Source organism: Vulpes vulpes, chromosome 14, assembly GCF_048418805.1.
Source record: "Vulpes vulpes isolate BD-2025 chromosome 14, VulVul3, whole genome shotgun sequence".
Lineage (NCBI taxonomy): Eukaryota > Metazoa > Chordata > Mammalia > Carnivora > Canidae > Vulpes > Vulpes vulpes.
Window position 1 is genome coordinate 81,086,517 of NC_132793.1, and position 23,053 is coordinate 81,109,569.

A 23,053-nucleotide genomic window follows, 5' to 3' on the forward strand; every position below is an offset into this window, starting at 1 on the left:
AAGCCCATATGAAAACTGCTTTTCAATAATTAGATTTTTTTGTGGTGTTCTTTTGTAGCAGTATTCAGGACAATTGATGGAAACATCAATATTGAGATCATTTTCTAAGAAATGCTTAAAATTTTAAGCAAATTAGCATTTCAGTACAAAGAAATCAGAATGATTAACCTGAAGCAATCAAAGGACAGAAAGATATTTTTCTAATATAAATGCCATTACATCATTTCCTGGGGAAATATTATTGAATTCTGTGCAATATTTAAATGCCTATTAATTTTAACATAAAATTTCAGTTAAAAGCTAAGCAGAAAACAAACAGTAGACAGAAAAACAAAACATAACAGATCAGTTATTAGCACAACATCGATGCAATATCCAGAGTTGAATAATTTTCTCAACTACGATTGTAGGTTTCTAAGAAAGATAGAGAGGGACAATTTCAGAGCAGACCCACAATTCATTTTAGCAAATCTGCTTTCCCTCAACTTGAAGTAAATGCACTCTCTATATCTATGCTCAACATATACATTTACCTAACTCAGAGATCTCCTGAACATCCCATTATCAGGTATGAAAATCAAATGAACTGTCAGGGCCACATTCTGGGGCCTGATTCTATATCTCGGTTTGTTCTATGTGAGGTTTTGGGACACATCCTAAGAAGCAGTTCCAGAGAGCCTTGTGGTTCTAGTTTTCCAGCTTTTATAGGGTACAAATACCTGAGGAAGTAGTGGCAGGGTGAATTGTGGGTTCTATCCCATTGCCCCACACAAGAAGACCAATACATAGCGAATGTGCCACTCATCTTAAATTGGAAGGAAGAGGCCAGGGGGTCCTAACGTCCAGATGTATCACATGTTTCTGTATACACTTAATTTGTGTAGGCCTGGGGTAAAAGAGGAGAGGAGATAAAAGCCCTTCTCAGAGGAGGCAAAAGTCCTTCCCTACATATGAAAACATGTGGCTGAAAAGTTCTTCAGACAGGCCAACCATATGTCTAAATTATATTTGCCATTAGTTTTAGGGCTCTTGACTGAAGAAAAATGTAGTTCCTTCTATCTGTTCCCCTTCTGCAAGTGTACATAAACCCACACATCTGCATTCACACACACAGACACTCACACACCCCCATGGGCCCAGTCTGCTCCAACTTGGGTGTGAAGTCTCAGCTCTTGCTTCATGTTCCCTAGAAGCTTTTTTCCCCCCCTCTCTATGATGTTTTAGCTATTCACCCTTATTAATGTGCAGCTTTCCTAATGTAATTCAAGACCTGGACCAGAATGATTTTGATTTTCTGTGATCATTTCTGCTCAAACCAAAGGTATCTGGGTTTTTGATTGAGCCACATAATAGGGATCTAGAACTCATAGAGGTCTCCAGAGTCCACCCTGGAATGTGCCTGATGGCAATTTCCCGGGGGAAATATGCAACAGAAACAGTTGGGAAAGGACTGAGAAGTTTCTCTTTGATCTATCAAGGTTAAAAAAAAAAAAAGTCATGTGGAATTATAAGAACAAGTTGCTCTTTGCCAATAGCTTATTTGTGTGTGTGTGTGTGTGTGTGTGTGTCTGTGTATGTGTGTTTCCTGAGCCAATGTAAGAAAAAATATGTGAAAGTACTGAAGAGTTTTTGGAAGAGCATTTGTATTACTACTTTTTAGCATGATGGCACATATTTATGGAATAAAAATTTATTAAGCTAATATGGTGTTTCATGAAGTTAGAAGTACAAAGATTAATAAAATACAGAAAGTTCCCTCAAGGCTAAAGACTAGCCAGCCACATCTTCTTAATTCTTAATCCATCTTTGTGCCTTTGTGGGAGCTGTGGGATCCAGGTAGGAGGATGTGAAATCCTAGAGCTATTCAAGAATGAAGACAGCCATTTTGAGAAAGCAGACTTTTACTGAAGTAACTGACTCATCAATTAATTAATTAACCCCAGCATTGTTTCCAGACAGAACTATTATAAATCATCATATATTCCATGTCATAGATAACCTTGTTTATTTATTACAGCTTAGGCACCCAAACCTTCCTTTGACTCTCTTTTAAAGATCATTGTTAAGTCTCCAGACTTGCTCCCCTTCTGATGACCATGTCTTCTCACACCTTCACAGAAGTATCTTCCCTTGGTCTCCCTTCAAAATATCCTAAGTTAATACCCTTCAAAAACCAGCCAAGGGTACCCTGGGTGGCGCAGCGGTTTGGCGCCTGCCTTTGGCCCAGGGCGCGATCCTGGAGACCCAGGATCGAGTCCCATGTCGGGCTCCCGGTGCATGGAGCCTGCTTGTGTCTCTGCCCCTCTCTCTCTCTCTGTGACTATCATAAATAAATAAAAAATTAAAAAAAAAAAACCAGCCAAGTCCTGGTAATTAGCAAGCAATGTTCAGTATAAAAAAGTTTGCCATGGGAAAAATTGTCTTTTTCTTTTATGACATCCACTCATGAAATTAAATTCTCCATTTTAAGGAATTAAGTCTATGAACCTTTTATGTTATTGTTAATGCTGCTGAGAATCTGTTTCCTAACCTAAGATCATAAAAATATTGTATTGTTTTGTCTATGAGTTTTGTTTTATTTTTATAGGTTTTGATTCTTCTTCAAATTAAACTTCTTAAATTCCATGACCAGTTGTCATAGCATCATTCATTGCACCCTCAATCATCCACAATGCCACCTCACATGTCCATGTAAGTATGGATCTGTTTTAGTCACATATCCATATATGTATGGATCTATTTCTACATATTGATTCCTGCACAACTACCATATTATATTAATTATTAAAACTGGGAGACACATCTGAAAAGGACCCCAAATTAATCACACACTTGTATAATTGTCTCACCTAGAGTGTAAGAAGAACCTGTGATTTTGTTTTAACAAATAGAATGTAACTTGTCACTTCCTTGATCAGATTATTTTATAGAGGAAAGGTGAATGGATTTTGAGATCTGTTGTTTTCAAGCTAAAGAGAGATCATTATGGATGGATCTGACTCAGGTGAAAACCCCTTAAAGGACTTAGACTTCCATGAAAAGAGATTCTCCTTCTGGTCTTAAAGAATTAAGCCAACATTAGCTCTACAGCTACAAATAATAAAATTCTGTGAACAATGTAATGAATTTAGAAGTAGATTCTTCCTTAGTCAAGCCTCCATATTAGAATGAAGCTCAGCTAATGCCCCAATTGCAGCCTTAAGACAGCCTAAACAGAGGACCCAGATAAGCCAAATCCATGCTTTTTACTCACAGAAACTATTGAATTATATAGGTGTTTTGTTTTAAGTCACTAAATTTGTGGTAATCTGTTACACAGAAATGAAAAATTAAGGGAAAATGACATCAACAAAATGGCCAAATAAGATGTCTCTTGAATATATTCCCCCCCCCCCCCCCGCCCCCGACAATAACACTAAACTGGCATCCATCCATCTTTGTGCCTTTGTGGGAGCTGTGGGATCCAGGTAGGAGGATATGAAATCCTGGGGCTATTCAAGAATGAAGACAGCCATTTTGAGAAAGCAGACTTTTACTGAAGTAACTGACTCATCAAAACTAAAAACAGCTCTGTTTGCCTGAGGACTCATCTATAGCCCTACTCGTCATTGGTTATGTTGATAGCACCATATGCCAAGGGACTCGTGAAAAGTCACACATACTGTTTGTTGGGTAATAGGCATACAGAACTCAATCCCAGCTATGAACCATGAAATGGCTCATGAACCAGATCCAGCCTTCTTGGTCACTACCAGGGAATCTCTGAAGAACATGGATTTAGACATTCACCCACAGATGAGAGAGCCTTTGTGGAAGTCCAGGAGTCAGTGGAGATATTAAAGCTCCCCACCAGAGCAAAAAAATTGGAGACTGGACACATTGAAGAGGAACAGTTTGTCTTTAGCCATACCCATTCCCCAAGGCAGCACAGCTCAGTGCCAAGAGAGCTCTTCTTGGTCTGTGATTTCTCCTACAGAAGAAAGTGAGAAAGTGAGTGTCTGGCTTCCCCAGCTGTGTGGGATGTTGCTTATGAGGCCCATTTCTCTCTCCTCTCACACAGAGTGCTGAGTCCCGAGCTGCATGCCTAGAGTGTGGTGAGCACTGAGAGAATAGCAACCAGGGCTTGGAATGGAACATAATAAAGGGACATAGACCTTATTAATAGTCTCATGGACACCATCAGGAAGTCTGCTGCAGGTTGCTGGGGAAACCTCACCTATGGACCTCCCTAACTGGCCCACAGGTGCTTCTACTGCTCTGTGTGTCATTCCTTCCCCTAACAGTGGCTAGCTCCCTATGTGCATTCTCAGTGGTAGTAAGAACAAGCTTTAGTAGATGGCTAGTGAGCACAGGTGGAAAGCTGGCCCAAATCTGTAGGCCTGGGAGAAACTACAAGCTAGAGTACTCAGCAAAGCACTAGGGACAACAAAAGAGAGGCTGTTAGCACCCACTATGGCTTTTCAGGATTGAGAGAAGGCATATAAGTCAAAATATTATGCCACAACAGGGAGCAGGCATACTCATGGAAAAAAATATGAGAAAGACTCAGAATACATAGGAAGCTGATGAAAGGTATTTATTTCCCAAAGTCAATATGCAAAGACTGGAGGAAGTGACTGCTACTTCAAATGCAAAGACAGCAATGCAAGACTTTAAGGAATATAAAAAATTAAGGAAACATGTCCCCAACAAGGATCATGATAATTTTCTAATAACCAAGTCCAAATACAGAGATCTGTGATTTACCCAATAAAGAATTCAAAATAACTATTTTAAGGAAGCTCACTGAACTATGAAAAAACAGAAAGGTAATTTAATAAAATAAGGAGAACAAGACACACAAAAAATGAGAAGTTTAACAAAGAGATAGAAATCACAGAAAAAGAAGCAAGTAGAAATTCTGGAGCTGAAGGATACAATTAATGAGGTGGAAAAAATGCAATAGAAAGCATCTAAAAAAATCAGAAAAAAGCATCTGAAAAATCAGAAGAGAGAATCTATGAAGTAGAAGAACAGGATCTTTGAAATTATTCGGTAAAAAAGGGAAAAAGAATAAAACATAGTGAAGAAAAGCTATGTGATCTATAAAATATTATTAATAGAAACAATTTGCCAAGTATTGGAGTCCTAGAAGGAAATAAAGTTTTCCTGGGGATGAAAAGTATTAAATAGATACTGGCTGACTGAAACTTCCTAAATCTGGAGAAAGATTTGGACACCCAAGATCAGAAAGCTGATAGGTAATCCCAACATTTCAATCTAAAATAATTTCACCAAAATACATGTGTAATAAAACTGACTAAAATAAAAGAGAACATTAACAGCAGAAAAAGAAAAGAAAAATTTTCTCATACAAGGGAACCCCAATGAAGCTATCAGCAAAATTCTCAGCAGAAACCTTGCAGGCCCAGAGAAAGTGGAATGATGTGTCCAAAGTAATGAAGCATAAAAAAAAATCTTCTAATCAAGAATACTTTACCTTGCAAGTTGTCCTACAGAAAGGTAAAGACTTTTTAAAAAAGATTTTTATTTATTTATTCATGAGAGACAGAGAGAGAGACAGGCAGAGAGAGAAAGAGAGAGAGGGGCAGAGACACAGGCAGAGGGAGAAGCAGGCTCCATGCAGGAGCCTGATGTGGGACTCGAACCCAGGTCTCCAGGATCACGCCCTGGGCTGCAGGTGGCGCTAAACCGCCGCGCCACCGGGGTTGCCCAAGGCTTCTCAAACAAACAAACCCTGCTGGAGTTCATCACCAGTAGATTTGCCTTAAAAGAAATGCTGAAAGAAGACCAGCATTCCTATGATTCTAAAGCTGGATAAGGGGACAGCAAGAAAACTATGGGCTTATATTCCTAATGTGTAGAAGTGCAAATATTCTCAACAAAATAAGAGAACAAATTTAACACAAATTAAAATAGTAATACATCATGATCAAGTGGGATTTATGCCTGAGATGCAAGGATGGTTCAACATATGCAAATCAGTTTCAGCTCAGGTCATGATCTCAAGATTCTGGGATCAAGCCCCAAGTCAGGCTCCCTGCTCAGTGGGCAGCCTACGTCTCCCTCTCTTCATCCCCTGGTCATGCTTTCTCTAGTTATCTTTCTTTCAAATAAAATCTTCAACATATGCTATCAGTAAATGTGATACACATTAACAGAATAAAAGGTAAAAATCACAATCATCTCAATAGATGCAGAAAAAGCATTTGCCAAAATGCAACATCCTTTAATAATAAAAATTCTCAAAAAATTGGTTATAGAAAGAATGCACCTCAACATAAAAAAGGCCATATATCATAGGGGAAAAGCTAACATTATACCCAATAGTAAAAGGTTGAAAACTTTCCTTTAAGAGTAGGAGCAAAACAAGGGTGTCCACTCTCACCATTCCTATTCGACATAGTAGGAAATCCTAGTCAGGGCAGTTAGGTAAGAAAAAGAAATAACAAGCACATAAATTGTAAAGAAAGAATTAAAATTGTCTGTTTGCAAGGTAATATAATCTTATATGTAAGAAATCCTAAAGGTTCTACCAAGAAATTATTAGAGCTGAAAAATGAATTCAGTTAAGTTGGAGGATACAAAATCAACACTCGGAAATCAGCTGCATTTACATATACTAACAATAAAATATCTTAAGAAGAAATAAAGAAAATAATCCCACTTATAATAGCATCAAAAACAATAAAATACTTATAAATAAATTTAACCAAGAAGATAAAAGATCTGTACACTAAAAACAACAAGATATTGATGGAGGAAAATGAAGAGACAAATATATGTAAATATTTTCAGTGTCATGGATTTTAAAAAATTAATATTGTTAAAATATTCATGCTATCCAAAGCTATCTATAGTTCAATACCATCCCTACCAAAATTCCAATGGCATTTTTCACAGAAACAGAAAAGAAAATCCTAACATATAGATAAAGCCACAAAAGGCCCTAAATAGCCAAAGCAATTCTGAGGACGAACAAAGGTGGAGGCATCATACTTCCTGATTTCAAACTATACTACAAAGCTATAGTAATCAAAACGGTATAGTACTGGCATTAAAATAGACACATATACAAATGGAACAGAATGAGAGCCCAGAAATAAACCTCCACATATATGGTCAACTAATATTTGACAAAGAAGTAAAAAATATTCAATAGGTGAAATAATCCCTTCAATAAATTGGAAAACTGGATAATCACATGCAAAATAAGAAAATTGATCCCCTATCTTATACCATTTGCAAAATTTAACTCAAAATGGCTCAAAGATTTCATGTCAGTCCTTTAGAATGTAAAAGTCCTAGAAGAAAACATAGGAGAAAAATTCCTTAACATTGGCCTTGGCAACTGTTTTTTTGGCTATGATACCAAAAACACAAGCAACAAAAGCAAAATTAAACAAGTGGGACTGTATCAAACTAAAAAACTTCTCCATAGCAAAAGAAATAACAAAATGTAATGACAACCAATGGAATAGAAGAAAATAGTTGCAAACCCATGTTTGATAACAAGTTAATATACAAAATATATAAGGAACACATACAACTCAACAGAAAATAAATCTGACTAAAAATGGGCTGAAAACCAAAATAGACATTTTTCCAAGAAGACATACAAATGGCCTACAGATACATGAAAAAGTGTTCAGCATCTCTAATATCAGGGAAATGCAAATAATAAGATATCACCCTATACTTCTTAGAACAGCTGATATTAACATGACAAAAAAATAACAAGTACTGAAGAGGATGTGGAAGAAAGAACCCTTATGCACTTTTGGTAGAAATATAAATTGGTGAAGCCACTATGGAAAACAGTATGGAGGATCCTCAAAAAATTAAAAATAAAAATACCATATAATCTAGCAATCTCACTTCTGGATATATATCCAAAGAAATATCTGCGTCCCATGTTCATTGCACCATTATTTATGACAGCCACGGTATGGGAACAACCTAAGTGTTCATCTATAGATGAATGGATAAAAGAAGAAGTGATATTTGCATATGTAAAATTGAATCCTTTCCAGGCATGAGAAAGAAGGAGATTCCGCCATCTCCAATAAACAGCATAGATGGAATTTGAGTGCATTATCAAAATGAAATAAATCAGACACAGAAGAAAAATACTTTATGATCTCATTTATAGGTGGAATATAAAAATGTTAAACTCATAGAAACAGAGTAGAATTGTGGTTGCCAGGGGCAGGGGTGGGGAAGATGGGGGAAATGGGGAGATGTTAATCAAAAGCTAAAAACTTCCAGTTAGGGCAGCCCTCGTGGCTCAGCAGTTTAGCGCCGCCTTCAGCCCAGGGCGTGATCCTGGAGACCTAGGATGGAGTCTCACGTCAGGCTCCATGCATGGAGCCTGCTTCTCCCTCTGCCTGTGTCTCTGCCTCTCTCTCTTTCTCTCTCTCTCTGTCTGTCTCTCTGTTTCTCATGAATGAATAAATAAATAGAATCTTAAAAAAAAAACTTCCAGTCTTCCAGTTATAGGACTATTGTATATTGTAGGGATCTAATATACTACATAGTCACTATAGTTACCCTACTGTACTTGAAAGGTGCTAATAAAGTAAATCTTTAATGTTATTACCACAAAAAAGGTAAATATGCAAGATGACAGAAATGTTAACACATCGTGTTGTGGCCATCATTTTGCAATATATATACATGTATCAAATCAAAATGTTGTACACCTTAAACATACAACGCTATATGTTAATAATATCTGAATAAAACTGGAAAACAAGAGACAGAAAAATAATACAATAGCATTGATTACTAGTAGAAAGATCCTCAACCTTAGTATTCTTCTCTAAGCATACCAAGGCTAGCCTTGGGGCTTTGTGTTTCTATATAAATTGTACAGTCAGTTTGTAAAGTTCCTTAATAAATATGTTTGGTGTTTTTATTGTAATAAATCAATAAGCCAATGTATCTTCATTTATTCATAGTTCAATGTGGCTACCTGGAAGTAGAGCTCTTGGCAAAGCAAAGCTGTAACCCTCATAAAGTATTACTTATTTCCATTTGAATATCCTTCAATGAGATATTGAATTTCTTCCATACAGTTTTGGCATGTCTTGTGTTAAATTTAATTTTTGATGGATATATATTCTGTTTTTTTGGACAATGACATTTTTAAAAAGACTTTATTAGTGACAGAGAGAGAGCACTAGTGGTGGTGGTGGGGGATGCACAGAAGAGGAGGGAGAATCAGACTCCCTGTGGAGCAGGGATCCCAGTGGAAGGCTTGATCCCAGGACTCTGAGACCATGATCTGAGCTGAGGGCAGAAGCTTAATCGACTAAGCCACCCAGGTGTCCCTGACATTTAAATATAAATTATGTTTCTACTTAAATTACATTTTAAAACCTTATATTCTGGCATAGAGAAATGAAATTTAATATGGATCTTATATCTAACTACCTTTAAAATCTTATTGATTTTAATAATAATACCCATGGAGTTCTGTCTTTTGGGTTTTCTATGTATAACATCTTAACTTTATACTTTCAAGTACCTCTAGTAATATATTGATAGAACAGGTGTCATCTTGAGCATACATTTTTGTTTTAATTTTTTCTTTTTCTTTCATTATAACATTTAAAATTTTTTTATTTTAATTTCATGTAGTTAATATATGGTGTTATGTTAGTTTCAGGTGTAGTTTACATTCCCACCAATAGTACAAGAGCTTTTCTTTTTCTCCATATCCCATCCTCCTTAGCACTTGTTCCTTGAGTTTTGATTTTAGCCATTCCCACAGGTGTGAGATGATATCTCATTGTGGTTTTGATGTGCATTTCCCTGACCATGAGTGATGTTGAGCATCATTTCATGTGTCTGTTAGCCCTCTGGATGTCTTTTTAGAGAAATGTTTGTTCAGGTAATCTGCTCATTAAATCGGATTATTTAGGTTTTTTGTGTTGAGTTGTATGAATTTTTGATATATTTTGGATACTAATCCTTTATCAGATATGTCATTTGCAAATATATTCTCTCATTAAGTATGCTGCTTTTTAGTTTTCTGGGTTGTTTCCTTTGCTGTGCAGAAGCTTTTTACGTTGATGTGGTCCCAATAGTTTATTTTTGCTTTTGTTTCCTTTGCCTCAGGAGGCACATTTAGAAAAAAGTTGCTCCATTCAATGTTAGAAAAATGACTGCGCTTTCTTCAAAGATTTTTCTGGTTTCAGGTCTCACATGTAGGTCCCCAATCAATTTTGAGTTTATTTTTTGTGTTATAGTGTAAGAAAGTGGTCCAGTTTAACTCTTTTGCATGTAGCTCTCCAGTTTTCCCAACAGCATTTGTTGAAGAGACTTTCTTTGATTGCAGATTATCATTTCCTTGGTTAAGGATTAATTGACCATATAAGGGTGGTTTGTTTCTGAACTTTCTAGTCTGTTGCTTTGATCCATGTGTCTATTTTTGTGCCAGCACCATACTGTTGATTACTACAGCATTGAAATATTACTTGAAGTCTGGAATTGTAATGCCTCCAGCTTTGCCATTTTTTTTCCCTCCAAGATTGCTTTGGCTATTTGGGGTCTTTTGTGGTTCTATACAAATTCAAGATTCTTCATTCCAGTTCTGTGAAAAATGTTGTTGGTATTTTGATAGAATTCCATTAAATCTGTAGATAGCTTTGGGTAGTGTAGGCATTTTAAAAATATTTCTTCTTCCAATTCATGAACATGGAATGTCTTTCCATTTTTTCTGTTGTCCTCAATTTCTTTCATCAATGCTTTATGGTTTTTAGAGCATAAGTCTTCACTTCTTTGGTTAAGTTTATTCCTAGGTATTTTGCTCATTGAACTGAGCTTGTTCATCCTCACAGCTAATTTCTGTCCAAACTGATGATGGAATTTTTACTCTACTTTTTCATAGATCCGCGTACAGGTGACATTGTTCATGACGCATTCCACCACCAATTTCCCATCTTCCAATTTTCTTGTTATTGTGCTTTCCTTCCCATCCCATTCCTGATGTTGAACCAATGTGCCGTCTGTGAAGTTGCAGACAGTCTGAGTTTTTCTGCCATCAGCTGTAGTTTCTTCAAACTTCTCTCCCAGATTACACGAAAACTGTGTTGTTTTCAAAGTGCTCTCAGTTTTTATGGTGAGGTTTTTTGCCGTCAGAAGAGATGATACAATCTGGTTTGGCCATTGCACCCACTTTTCGCAGAGCCATTCCCACTCCTACTTCCTTCATGTATTTGTCAAAGCCCTTGCTCAAGTCTCATTTACAGACTTTTGGTGTTTGTAAATGAGATTGTTTTCTTAATTTCTCTTTCTGCTACTTCATTATTGGTGTATAGAAATGCAATGGATTTCTGTCATTGATTTTGTATCCTGTAACTACAAATTCTTTTATGAGTTCTAGTAGTTTTTGGTTGGAGTCTTTAGAATTTTCTCTACATAGAATCATGCCATCTGCAAATAGGGAAAGTTTTACTTTTTCCTTGCTAATTTGAATGTCTCTTAGTCCTTACTCTTGTATGATTGCTGTTGCTAGGAGTTGCAGTACTATGTTGATTCAAAATGCTGAGAATGACATTCTTATATTTTTCCTGACCCTTGAGGAAAAGCTCTCAATTTTTCCCCATTGAGTATGATGTGGCTGCATGTATTTTTGGGTTTGGATTTGGATTGCTGATATTTTGTTGAGATTTTTTTGCATCTGTGTTCATCAGACATACTGGCCTACAGTTGTCTCTCTTTTGCTCTCTCTCTTTCTCTCTCTCTCTTTTGTAGTGTTTTTTATCTAGTTTTGGCATTAGGATAAATGCTGTTCTTAGAATGAATTTGGGAGGTTTTCCCTCTTCTATTTTTTTTTTGAAACAGTGTGAGAAGAACAGGTATTAACTCTTCTTTAAATATTTTTTAGAATTCATCTGTGAAGCCCATCTAAGCCTGGACTTTTGTTTGTTGGGAGGTGGGTTTTTTGTTTTGTTTTGTGTTTTTGTTGTTGTTGTTGTTTGTTTTTACTGATTCAATTTCATTGCTGGTAATTGGTGTGTTCAAATTTTCTATTTCTTTCTCCTTCAGTTTAGGTAGGTTATTAAAGCCCCTTCCCCTCCCTCTTAAATGAGTACTTGAAAGGAATGTGCATTCTGCTGTTTTTAGGATGGAATGTTCTGAATATATCCATTAAATTTATATGGTTCAATGTCTGATTCAAAGCCTTTGTTTTTTGTTTGTTTGTTTGGATGATCTGTCCATTGATGTAAGTTAAAGTCCCCCACTATTATTGTTTACTATCGTTTGGTTCCCTTATGTTTTCTACTGAATGTTTTATGTATTTGGGTACTCCCATGTCAAGTGCATAAATATTTACAATTGTCATATCTTCTTGTTGGATTGTTCCCTTTATTATTATATAATGTCCGTCTTCATCTTGTTAGTGACTTTTTTTTAAAAAAAAAAAACCTATTTGTTCAATTTAGGTATTGCTATGCTGCCTTTCTTTGATATCCATTTGCATAAGAAATGTTTCTTTACTTTCATCCTGCAATTGTCTTTAGATCTGAAGTGTGTTTCTTGTAGGTAGCATATAGATGGGTCTTGGGTTTTTATTCATTCTGTCACCCTTGTCTTTTGATTGGAGCATTTGGTTCTTTACATTTAAAGTACTTATTAATATGTATTTATTGCCTTTTGTTAGTCATTTTGTAGTTGTTTTTGTGGTTCTTCTCTAATCCTTTCTTGCTCTCTTTCACCTTTTGTTGTCTTTCTTTAGCAATATATTTCAGTTTCTTCCTCTTTATTTGTTGCATGTCTATTATTGGTTTTTGATTTGTGGTTACAATTAGGTTTGTATATAACATCTTTTGCATATAGCAGTCTATATTAAGTTGGTGGTCTCTTAAGTTTGAAGCCATTCTTTACTCCACTTCCCTCAGGTTTTAGATATATGGTTTCATAGTTTACATACTTTTATCTTGTGTGTGCCTTGACTAATTTTTACAGATATACTTATTTTTACTGCTTTTGTGTTTCCTACTTTTCTTATTCTTACTTAAGGTCTTTCCTTTCCACTTAGAGTCCCTTTAAAAATTTCCTGTAGGGCTGGTTTAGTGGTCATGAACTCCTTTAGCTTTCATTTGTCTGAGAAACTTTATTTCTCGTATTCTGAATGATAGTCTTGCTGGATAGAGTATTTTTGAGTGAAGATTTTTCCCATTTAGCACTATCATGCAACTCTCTTCTGGCCAATAAAGTTTCTGTGGAAAAATCTGCTGATAGCCTTATGGGGTTTCTCTTATATGTAAATGTCTTCTTTTCACTTGCTGCTTTAAAAATTCTCTAATTTTCACTATGTGTTGCCATTTTTAAAAAGATTTTATTTATTTATTTATTTATTTATTTATTTATTTATTTATTTGAGAGAGAGAGGCAGAGACATAGACAGAGAGAGAAGCAGGCTCCATGTAGGGAGCCCAATGTGGGACTTGATCCCTGGACTCCAGGATCACATCCTGAGCCAAAGGCAGATGCTCAACTGCTGAGCCTCTCAGGTGTCCCTCTGTGTTGCCATTTTGATTACTATGTGTTTTAGCATGGACCTCCTTTTGGCTGATTGGTTGTGGGATCTCTGTGCCTCCTGGATCTAGATATCTGTTTCCTTCCCCAAATCAGGAAAGTTCTCAGCTATTATTTCTTCGAATAAATTTTCTGTTCCATTTTCTCTCTCTTCTAGGATCACTATAATGCAAAAGTTCATACACTTGATGGAGTCACTGAGTTCCCTAAGATTGTCTCATTTTGTATAATTTTTTTCTCTCATCTGCCCAGTTTCATTCCTATTACTCTGTCTTCCAAGTTGCTAATTTGTTCCTCTGCCTTCTATAGCCTGCTATTTATTCCATCTAGTGGATTTTTAATTTCATTTATTGTTTTCTTCACCTCTGATTGGTTCTTTTTTGTCTTTTTGTTAAGGATCTCACTGATGTCCTCCATTCATTTCTCAAGTTGAGTATCTTTATGATCATTACTTTAAATTCTCTATCCAACATATTTCTTTAAAAAAATTTTTTTTATGATAGTCACAGAGAGAGAGAGAGAGAGAGAGAGAGAGAGAGAGAGAGAGAGACATAGGCAGAGGAAGAAGCAGGCTCCATGCACCGGGAGCCCGACGTGGGATTCGATCCCGAGTCTCTAAGATCTTGCCCTGGGCCAAAGGCAGGTGCCAAACCGCTGCGCCACCCAGGAATCCCCCCAACATATTTCTTATTTCCATTTTGCTTATGTCTCTTGCTATGATTTTGTCTTGTTCTTTCATTTGGAACACATTCTTCTGTGTCCTCATTTTGTCTAATTCTCTCTGTTTCTCTGTGTTGGGAAAGTCAGCTGTATCGCCTATTCTTGAAAGTAATGGCTTTATGAGGAAGAATTCCTGCAGTGCCCTGCAATGCAATGTGCGCTTTCACCAGAACCTAGTGCTCCAGGGGGTGTCTTCTGTATGCTGTGTGTGTCCTGTGTTGCCTCCTGGCCACTTTTTCCTTCAGTGTGCCATTTTTAGAGGCTTCTTTGCCTGTTGCAGCAGTGTTTTGTCCCAAACCAGGGTAAAACATGTAGTTTAAGTGTGAGTGCTGGTCTGCTTGGGTAATGAGACCTTCTGCTGCTGCTGCTGCCAGGATAGGGCCAGCCTTAGTAGATCCACAAAATGCACGTGGACAAGACATGCAATTTTAATAAGGTGGTTTTGGGCTTCTGTCAGCACTGTTGGGGCTGAGGCTCTGTGAAACATGCAGTGGAAGAAGAGATGTTGGCATGGTATGTGCTAATCTGGGAGAGATCTGAAGTGACAGGACTGGTACAAATGTGACTGGTAAGGGCAGATCTGCTCAAGCTCTGGAGGTGTGATGGGCAGGGCTTAGGGTAAGGAAGTTACCTAGTGAATATTGGCACCCTGCTGGTTCCCACGGGTTATGTTATGATGGGGGGTTGAGGAGGGGATGACACCTGCCATCTCCTTTTTTTTCTAGAGAAGTCCCTCAGTGAACCCTGCCCCTCAGAGACATGCTCTGAGATTTGTAAATAACTCTTCCTCCTATATGTCCCAGGTGTTTGTCAAATTACTTTTTCTACACTGCATCACCACAAGCTGTTTGTCTTGCTATCATTTTAAGGGTAGAGATTCAGCTTCCTAAAACCAACTGTCCCAGGCTGTCCCAGAACCAAAGCTGCTGATTTTTAAAATTCTAGTCTTTAAACCCTGCTTTGTAAGAACTCATGAAATTTGGCCTCTCTTGCTTCCAAAGCCAATTGTTACGAGGATTCATCTTCTCTGTGCTAGCTTCTAGTGTGAGTCTGTTTCTCTCCCCTCTCCATGCCTCAGGATCCTCTTCCCAGTGGACAGCTATGGTTCATTTAGCTCCCCACAGTGTCTCCGCCCTTCCTACCCTCTTTGATATGGCCTCTTTTCTACCTTTAGTTGTGGAGTTTGTTCTGCCAGTCTTCAGTTCATTTTCTGGATTATTTATGCTGATGTTACGTTATCTAGTTGTATCCATGGGATAATGTGAGCTTAGGAGCCTCTTACTTTGCCATATTCTCAGCCTCTCCTGTTTCTTTATAACTTTTTTATTTTCATTTATTTTATTTTATTTTTTTAATAATAAATTTATTTTTTATTGGTGTTCAATTTGCCAACATACAGAATAACTTCCAGTGCTCATCCCGTCAAGTGCTCTTTATAACTTTATTAAGACATCTCACATCCTGTTTTCTTGGGATCTCCAGATCCATGTCTTCCTTCATTTCAGGACTTTTTTCTCTGATAATATCTTTAAATATTTTACTTTGTTTGGTTTGTTCTTTTCTTTTTCTCAGAAACACTATGTGTTTGTAAACACTCTGTTTGATTTACATACCTATTGTTTTCTTCTAATTATTCACTCTTGGGTGTACTCCTCAGTATTTCTAAACCTGTTGTTCTAAACCTAAAACAGTGACAAACAATGTTTTTGTCAGATTAGATTTTATTATTTCTACTTTTAATGTGGCTTTCATCTTCTATGATCTTATTTCTTCTATTTATTTTGACCTCTCCCACCCTTTATACTTCATCTTGTCTTAACTTTTTACAACTTTCTTTCTTTTATTTCCTTTTGGCTATTTCAGCATTGAGCTCAAACTTTTTTTCTCCCCAATTACTCTAAGATCTTAGGGAAATGTTTAGTATTTGTTTGGATTCTTATAATATCTATCTGCCTTTTGAATTTGTAGTGGTCCATGTTTTTATTAATTCTCTGGTACCTTCGCATAAATCCTATTATACTTCTAACTCAGTGTTAATTGGAGATACTTCTTTGAAGTTCAGCCTTACTAGAAAAATAATGCCAACTGGGGTCAATTTAGCATAAGTGATTGTCTAAAGATATTTCTAAAGCCCTCAACTGTCTACTCACCCCTCACCCCCAGGATTTGTCTTTGAGCAATATCTCCTTAGTATAATTTATAGTGTCTTTTCCTCTTTGCAACCTCCGTATATGAGCATGTCCATGGGTCAGCCCTGAGATCTTCCTTCCATTCTTTTATTTTCTAGGGGATGTCATCTAATTTCAGGAATTAAAATACCATACATGTTCCACACAATATGGATACTCTCTGGAAGTATGGTCACATATATCCTAACAACATTTCAATATGTCCACACAAATGTCTTTTTTTTTTTAATTTTTTTTTTTAAATTTATTTATGATAGTCACAGAGAGAGAGAGAGAGAGGCAGAGACACAAGCAGGCTCCATGCACCGGGAGCCCGACGTGGGATTCGATCCCGGGTCTCCAGGATCGCGCCCTGGGCCAAAGGCAGGCGCCAAACCGCTGCGCCACCCAGGGATCCCTGTCCACACAAATGTCTAAAAGGGATTTCAAACTCAATGTGCAGGAGAAGACTCCTGCCTCTCTTTCTCCCTATTCTGGAATAAGCAGCTCTGTCTGCTCTATCAGCTCTGCTCTTCTAATTGTTCAGATCTGAAAGTTCAAAGCCATTTTTGTTTCTTCTTTTCCTGTCATAATATATATTCAATGCATTAAAAAATACATAAAAGTATACTCAGATTCCAACCACATATTACCACCTCCAGTGTACACTGATGTCCCACCTGGTTATTATAGGAGTTGCCTAACTTGCTTATCTGCAGACTATTCTCCATCCAGCAGCCAACACAATTCTTTTAAAGTGGAGCGCAGATCAAGCCTTGGCAAGCTCCATCCAAGAACTTCCTATCTCATCAGATAAATCCTCAAAATCTTAAGTTGGACTACAAAGTCCTCCATGGTTTGAGCTTCCTCTCCATTACTGACCCCAATTCCTGCCATATTGGCCCTCATGATATCCCTCAAATATCCCAATTTTTCCTCCTTTGCTCTCACATTTCTAGTTCCCAAACCACCCTCCCAACAGATCTCTGCATTTCTTACCTATTCACTGCCTGCACTTCCCCAAACAAGATCCCATTAGATCCTTGGATACCTGTATAAAATAAGAATGGTTTACCACAAGCAGTGGAAATCTGTTTTATCCTTCCTTGTTTTATTTCTCTATATATCACTTACCATCATCACATATAAGATATCTGTAAGTTTATCAGTTTATCATCTATTCTCCCTTCTCCCTTGAATGTAAGTTTCATTAGAGCAGTTTGTTCCTTTTCTTTGCTTTCTTAACTCTTGTAGGCCCTCCATGAATGTTTGTTGAATAACTAATTAATATTTTCAGCATTGTGCATCCTCTGACTTTTCATTGAACAGGATATCAATGGGGAATTTTAAAGTGTCTTTGTAAGACATGGGGTTAGGTGTAGTGATTTACTATTTCCTTTTCCATGAATAGTAACAGTATGATGGAGTGTGTTCTGTCTGTCTGTCTCTCTTTTACTGATATATCAAGGTCTTTTCCATGGAATAGAGCCTGTCTCTATGATGCCTTCTGTATCACCTCTGTCTTGTTCACAGGTTAATATACATACATATATTTTCTTGCACTATCTGTGGAGAGAGCTTAGAAGTAATGATATTCCACCAGCAATGAGCTAATCCAGGACCTAGATCTTGATTAATAATACTATTCCCCAATAAAGAGGACTAGGGCTCCTTGGAGAAATCTCTGATTTTTTGGTGAGGGCAGAAAATAAGAAAGATGAACTTAGAGTATCTGTGTAGTACTCAAAGTAAAGATGTGGTATAGAAAATTAAATGACAGGGGGTGTGTCAAAGGACTCCTTAATGCTTAAGACTAGAACAGTTTGAGAAGAAAAATAAATAGAACTGTGTTTTTTAAATTATAATTCAAGGTATAAAATAAATATTCATTAATCCATACTGATATAAATAAAAGGATAAGTAAATAAACACTGGAGGAGAGACAAATTTCCCATGAAAAATATTACCAAATAATTTATGTAGACTTTCACCTCCAGGAAGTAAAGCATACCTTCCTGCCTGATAAATAGATGTGATTAGTAACTTGCTTTCAAAAGGTATAGTAAAGGGGATCCCTGGGTGGCTCAGCAGTTTAGCACCTGCCTTCAGCCCAGGGCGTGATCCTGGAGACCTGGGATGAAGTCCCAAGTCAGGCTCCCTACATGGAGCCTGCTTTCCCTCTGCCTGTGTCTCTGCCTCTCTCTCTCTCCTTACTCTGTCTCTCATGAATGAATAAATAAAATCTTTAAAAAAAGGTATAGTAGAAAAGGGGGGAGAGAAAGTAACCTTACAGTGAGGACACACTATGTTATCATCAGTGATAAGTAATGTTCAAGCACTTACCCTAATGTGATGTGTTGAGAATGGTGCCTTAACTCTGAGGTCTTTCTTCCCAAACCTTTAACCCTAATCTAATCATGACAAAAACACCTGAGAATCCTAAATTGAGGGACATTTTACCAAATACCTGGCTGGTACTCTCAAAACTATCAATTTTATTAAAAACAAAGAACAGCTGAGAAAATTTCACAGCCCAGAAAGCCTCAGGAAATATGAATGACTAAATGTAATGTGGTATCCTTGTTGGGATCCTTGAATAGAAAGTTATAATATTATGGAATATTATGAGAAACAATATTGAAATCTGATTAATTTAGATTTATTTAATAATAATATATCAATACTGGTTATTTGTTTTGAACTTATATACTATAGAAATTGAAAGAGATGCTAACAGAGGGACCTGGGTATGGTGGGTACAGGAACTCTCTATATTGTCTTTGCAAAGTTATGTAAATTTAACATTATTTTAAAATAAAAAGTTTAAATTATTAAGATTATAAATTAGAGATAAGCAATCAAGTGTATGCTAATTGGATTGAGACAAACATTTTTATGATCTATCTAGGTATGAGTAAAGCATTTCAGATGTGAAGGTATATAGTTTTTCTACCCCTCATTATTTCCTATGGAAAACTGCCATCGCCCATTTCACTTAGTTCTGGTAAGGCTGTCAGCCATTGTCTATGGCCCTCCTTAAAAATAATCATGTTATCTACTTTTGGCCAATTGCAGCAATTTATTCATTTGCTTGTAGTGATTGCAAACCAATAATATTTTTGCAAACTAATAACTTTTATTGAACCTATCAACTATGTAAGATTTCAGGGCAAATGACTAGTCTAAAATCTTTAGAAAGAGAGACACTAGTTGGCATTTGTTTATTTAAGCATTGTTTACTTGAGATAAATATCACCAAACACTATATAATCCATTAAGTCTATTGAGCCAAAAGTGTTTACCAAATTACTAAATGTTAAATGTGGGAAGCATGAAAATGTGAAGCCTCTGAGAGCCACAGAGATACAGGTCTCTCATGCTCTTGCAGGTTTCTTTTCTTTCTTTCTTCTTTTTTTTTCTTTCAGGTTTCTTATCCAGGAACTTCATGGGCATTCAAAGGGAAAACTCGGGAGAATGCTGAGCAACCATCCAGTGGTGCAATCATCTCCACTGCAACATCTCTACCCAGGCACACATTGCTGTGCTCTCTGTGAAATAAAAACCTTATTACACAGGAAGAGAGCAGCAAGGACTGTTGCATTAGAGAATGATTGGAAACCTACTGTGGCAGTGGGAGGGGAACTGAGAAATAATGTTCTTTTTCAGGGGAACTGGGAAATAATGCTCCTACTTTGCAGGAATACTTGCTAGGCTCAGCGTTACATTCAGTTCACATCTGAAGAACTAGATTCACAAATTCTGCCTCTGACTAGATTTTAGTCACAATATCAGAAAACAACACCGTCCCCTGTTGCAACCACTAACATGCTAACAAGCATTGAATAAAAACAATAGTATGATCCACGTGGAGAAACTGTGAAAGAAAGATTATCTCTAGGCAGATGAAAGGGAAGACCCAAATCCAAGTCAACAGGCTCAGATTCAAGTAGGAAGAAAATTTGAAGCCTGTATCAACTTCCCACCAGATAAGCAAACCCTCACACTAGAGGCCTAAGGATAAAAAGATGCTCATCTCCAAGCATACAAAACATTTACCTCAGTGTCTACTCTTCCATACGACACACCCAACAATAAACCAAGAATAGCAGTCTGAATAGACAAAGCAGTCATTACAAAGAGCCAGACGTAACAGAGGTGTTTAAAATAATCATTTAATATGTTAAAGGTTTTAATGGAGAAGGTAGACAACATGCAAGACCAATACTGATTTCAATGGATCAATGCAAACTGTTAAGAAGAAATCTAATAGAAACGCAGGAAAACAACAACAGCAGCAGAAGCAGCAGCAGCATAGGGGAGATGAAACATGCCTTGATGCTGATACCAATAGACTTATCACAGTCAAAGGAAAGAACCAGTGAATTTGACAACAGTTGAACAGAAATAATCCAATCTGAAACACAAAGAAAAAAATGAGTTAAAAAGCAGAACAAAGAAACCAAGAGCTATGGGACAATAACACACTCCCAACTATTTACTATATTGCTAACTCCATATTCAAGCCAACAAAAATACATGTAATCATTCTAGTGCTTTACTCTAAATTCCCCTTTTGAACTAGCTAGAGAAAACTCTTGGTTTTTAAAAGGCTCCTGTGATTAAGCAAGGCCCAACCAGATAGTTTCCATATCTTAAATTCAACTGTACCATATAAATAACATAACTAATCATGGGAGTAAAATACATAAAATTCATGGTATGGAACAACATATAGAGGGTAGAAAACCTTGGAAGCCATCTTAGAATTCTCCATATACGACTCAAAAAACCCTGTACAGTTTTGCCAAGAAAAAAAGATAAAGCACAAATAATCAATATCATAAAAAAGAGGGAGAAACATTATTTTATGGTTAAAAAATTAATTGAAAAAAACTATATCAATAATTCTACAACATAGGTTAAATTAACATATTCCTTGAAAGACAAAAACTACCAGAACTTATTAAAAATAGATAATCTTAAAAAATAGATAATCTTTATAAAACTATATCTATCAAAGAAGTTAAATTTTAATTAAAGACTTTCTAAATGCACAACTCTAATCACAGATAGTTTATCAAAAATTTTTTAAAAGATTTTATTCATTGATTCATGAGAGACACAGAGATTGAGAGAGAGAGAGAGACAGGCAGAGACACAGGCATAGGGAGAAGCAGGCTCCATGCAGGGAGCCCAATGTAGGACGCGATCCCAGGTCTCCAGGAGCATGTCCTGGGCTGAAGGCAGCACTAAACTGATGAGCCACCCGAGCTACCCTCTATCAAATTTTATAAGCATCTATAGTACCAAGTATACAAACTTTTCCAGAATATAAAACAAAAAGAGCATTTCTGAACTCATTCTATGAGGGCTGCCTTACCAATAACAAAAATAGACATAGATATTACAAAAAAAGTTAATAAAACTAAAAAGGCAAATATCCCTTATTCATGTAGACACAAAAACCATCAACAAAATAAGAAAATAATTGAATCTAAAAAAATATATATATAGTGACATATAAAGATTAATACCAGGAATGAAAGCCTGGTTCACATTAAAAAAATCAGTCAGTGTAATTCAACATATTAAGACTAAATGGGAAATATTATTTGGTCATTTAGGAAATGTAGAAAAATAAAGTGATGAAAGAGAATATTCATTTATGAGAAAAAATCCCAGACAACTAAAAATAGAGGGGAACTTCATTAATTTATAGAGTATCAACAAAACAAACAAAAACATTACAGCTAAATATCACTCCCTCCCATTGAATATAAGCTAGACTTAGTGACTCACTTCTAATTAGTAGAAAATAGAAAGGGATAAAATTATAATTTACAGTGGAGAAATCTGGCAGGCAGTTTCTTAACAAAGTGATGAAGACTAATATCACCTGTAATAAGTAATGTTGATATCATGTAATCTCTGATGTTATATGATAAAAAGTCTCTACTATGAGAAAATATTAGAAATGCTTAAGCTGAGGATATTCCACAGAGTATTTCACCATTAGTATCCAAAAGTGCCCAGGTTAGTTTGCTTTTCATAAAACAAATTGTCACAGATTAGAAGAGAGTATGGAGACATAAAAACTAAATGCAACATGGTATCTTTGATTGAATAGGAAAAAGACATTAATGGAAAAATTGATAAAATGTCAATAAAGGCTGTAGCCGAGTTAACAGTTTTGTGCCTATGTAAACTTCTGAGTTTTACCAACTTTGCCATTGCTATGTAAGATGTTAACAGTAAGGGAAAGTCAGTAAGGGAAAGTGAGCAAAAGGTAAACGAGAAGTCTTTGTATTATGTTTTACTAATTCTTTTGTAAATCTAAAATTCTTTCAAAAGAGAAATAAAAATCAGTCCTGTCAGTTTATAAGACTATACCAGCAAAATATCTTCCAAGAAAAAAGAAAAATAAACACTGCTCCAGACATATAAAAGTCGAAGAATTCATAACCAGCAGATCCACACTACAAGAAATGTTATTTTTTTCCCTTTCTGATTTTTCCCACTCATTTTTTTCTCCTTTCCCCTTTATACCCTGGCATTATTTTATATATTCCCCAAATGAAGGAGACCATATAATGTTTTGCCTTCTCTGATTGACTTAA

At 36.3% G+C, this 23,053-nt stretch overlaps 1 protein-coding gene across 2 annotated transcripts in view; it reads right to left on the reverse strand.

Moving 5' to 3' along the window:
* GABRG3 (gamma-aminobutyric acid type A receptor subunit gamma3) overlaps positions 1 to 23,053 on the reverse strand; it is a 675,209-nt gene that overhangs the window by 19,939 nt on the left and 632,217 nt on the right. Inside the window, exon 7 of one of the 2 annotated variants that reach the window (XM_072737023.1) lies at positions 20,593 to 20,850. The exons of the other annotated variant lie outside the window; for it this stretch is intronic. Within the exon in view, the coding sequence (XP_072593124.1) occupies positions 20,675 to 20,850 (176 nt within the window). The 3' untranslated portion in view covers positions 20,593 to 20,674. Of the gene's footprint in view, positions 1 to 20,592; positions 20,851 to 23,053 lie in introns of those variants that run through there. 2 annotated transcript variants of the gene reach the window in all.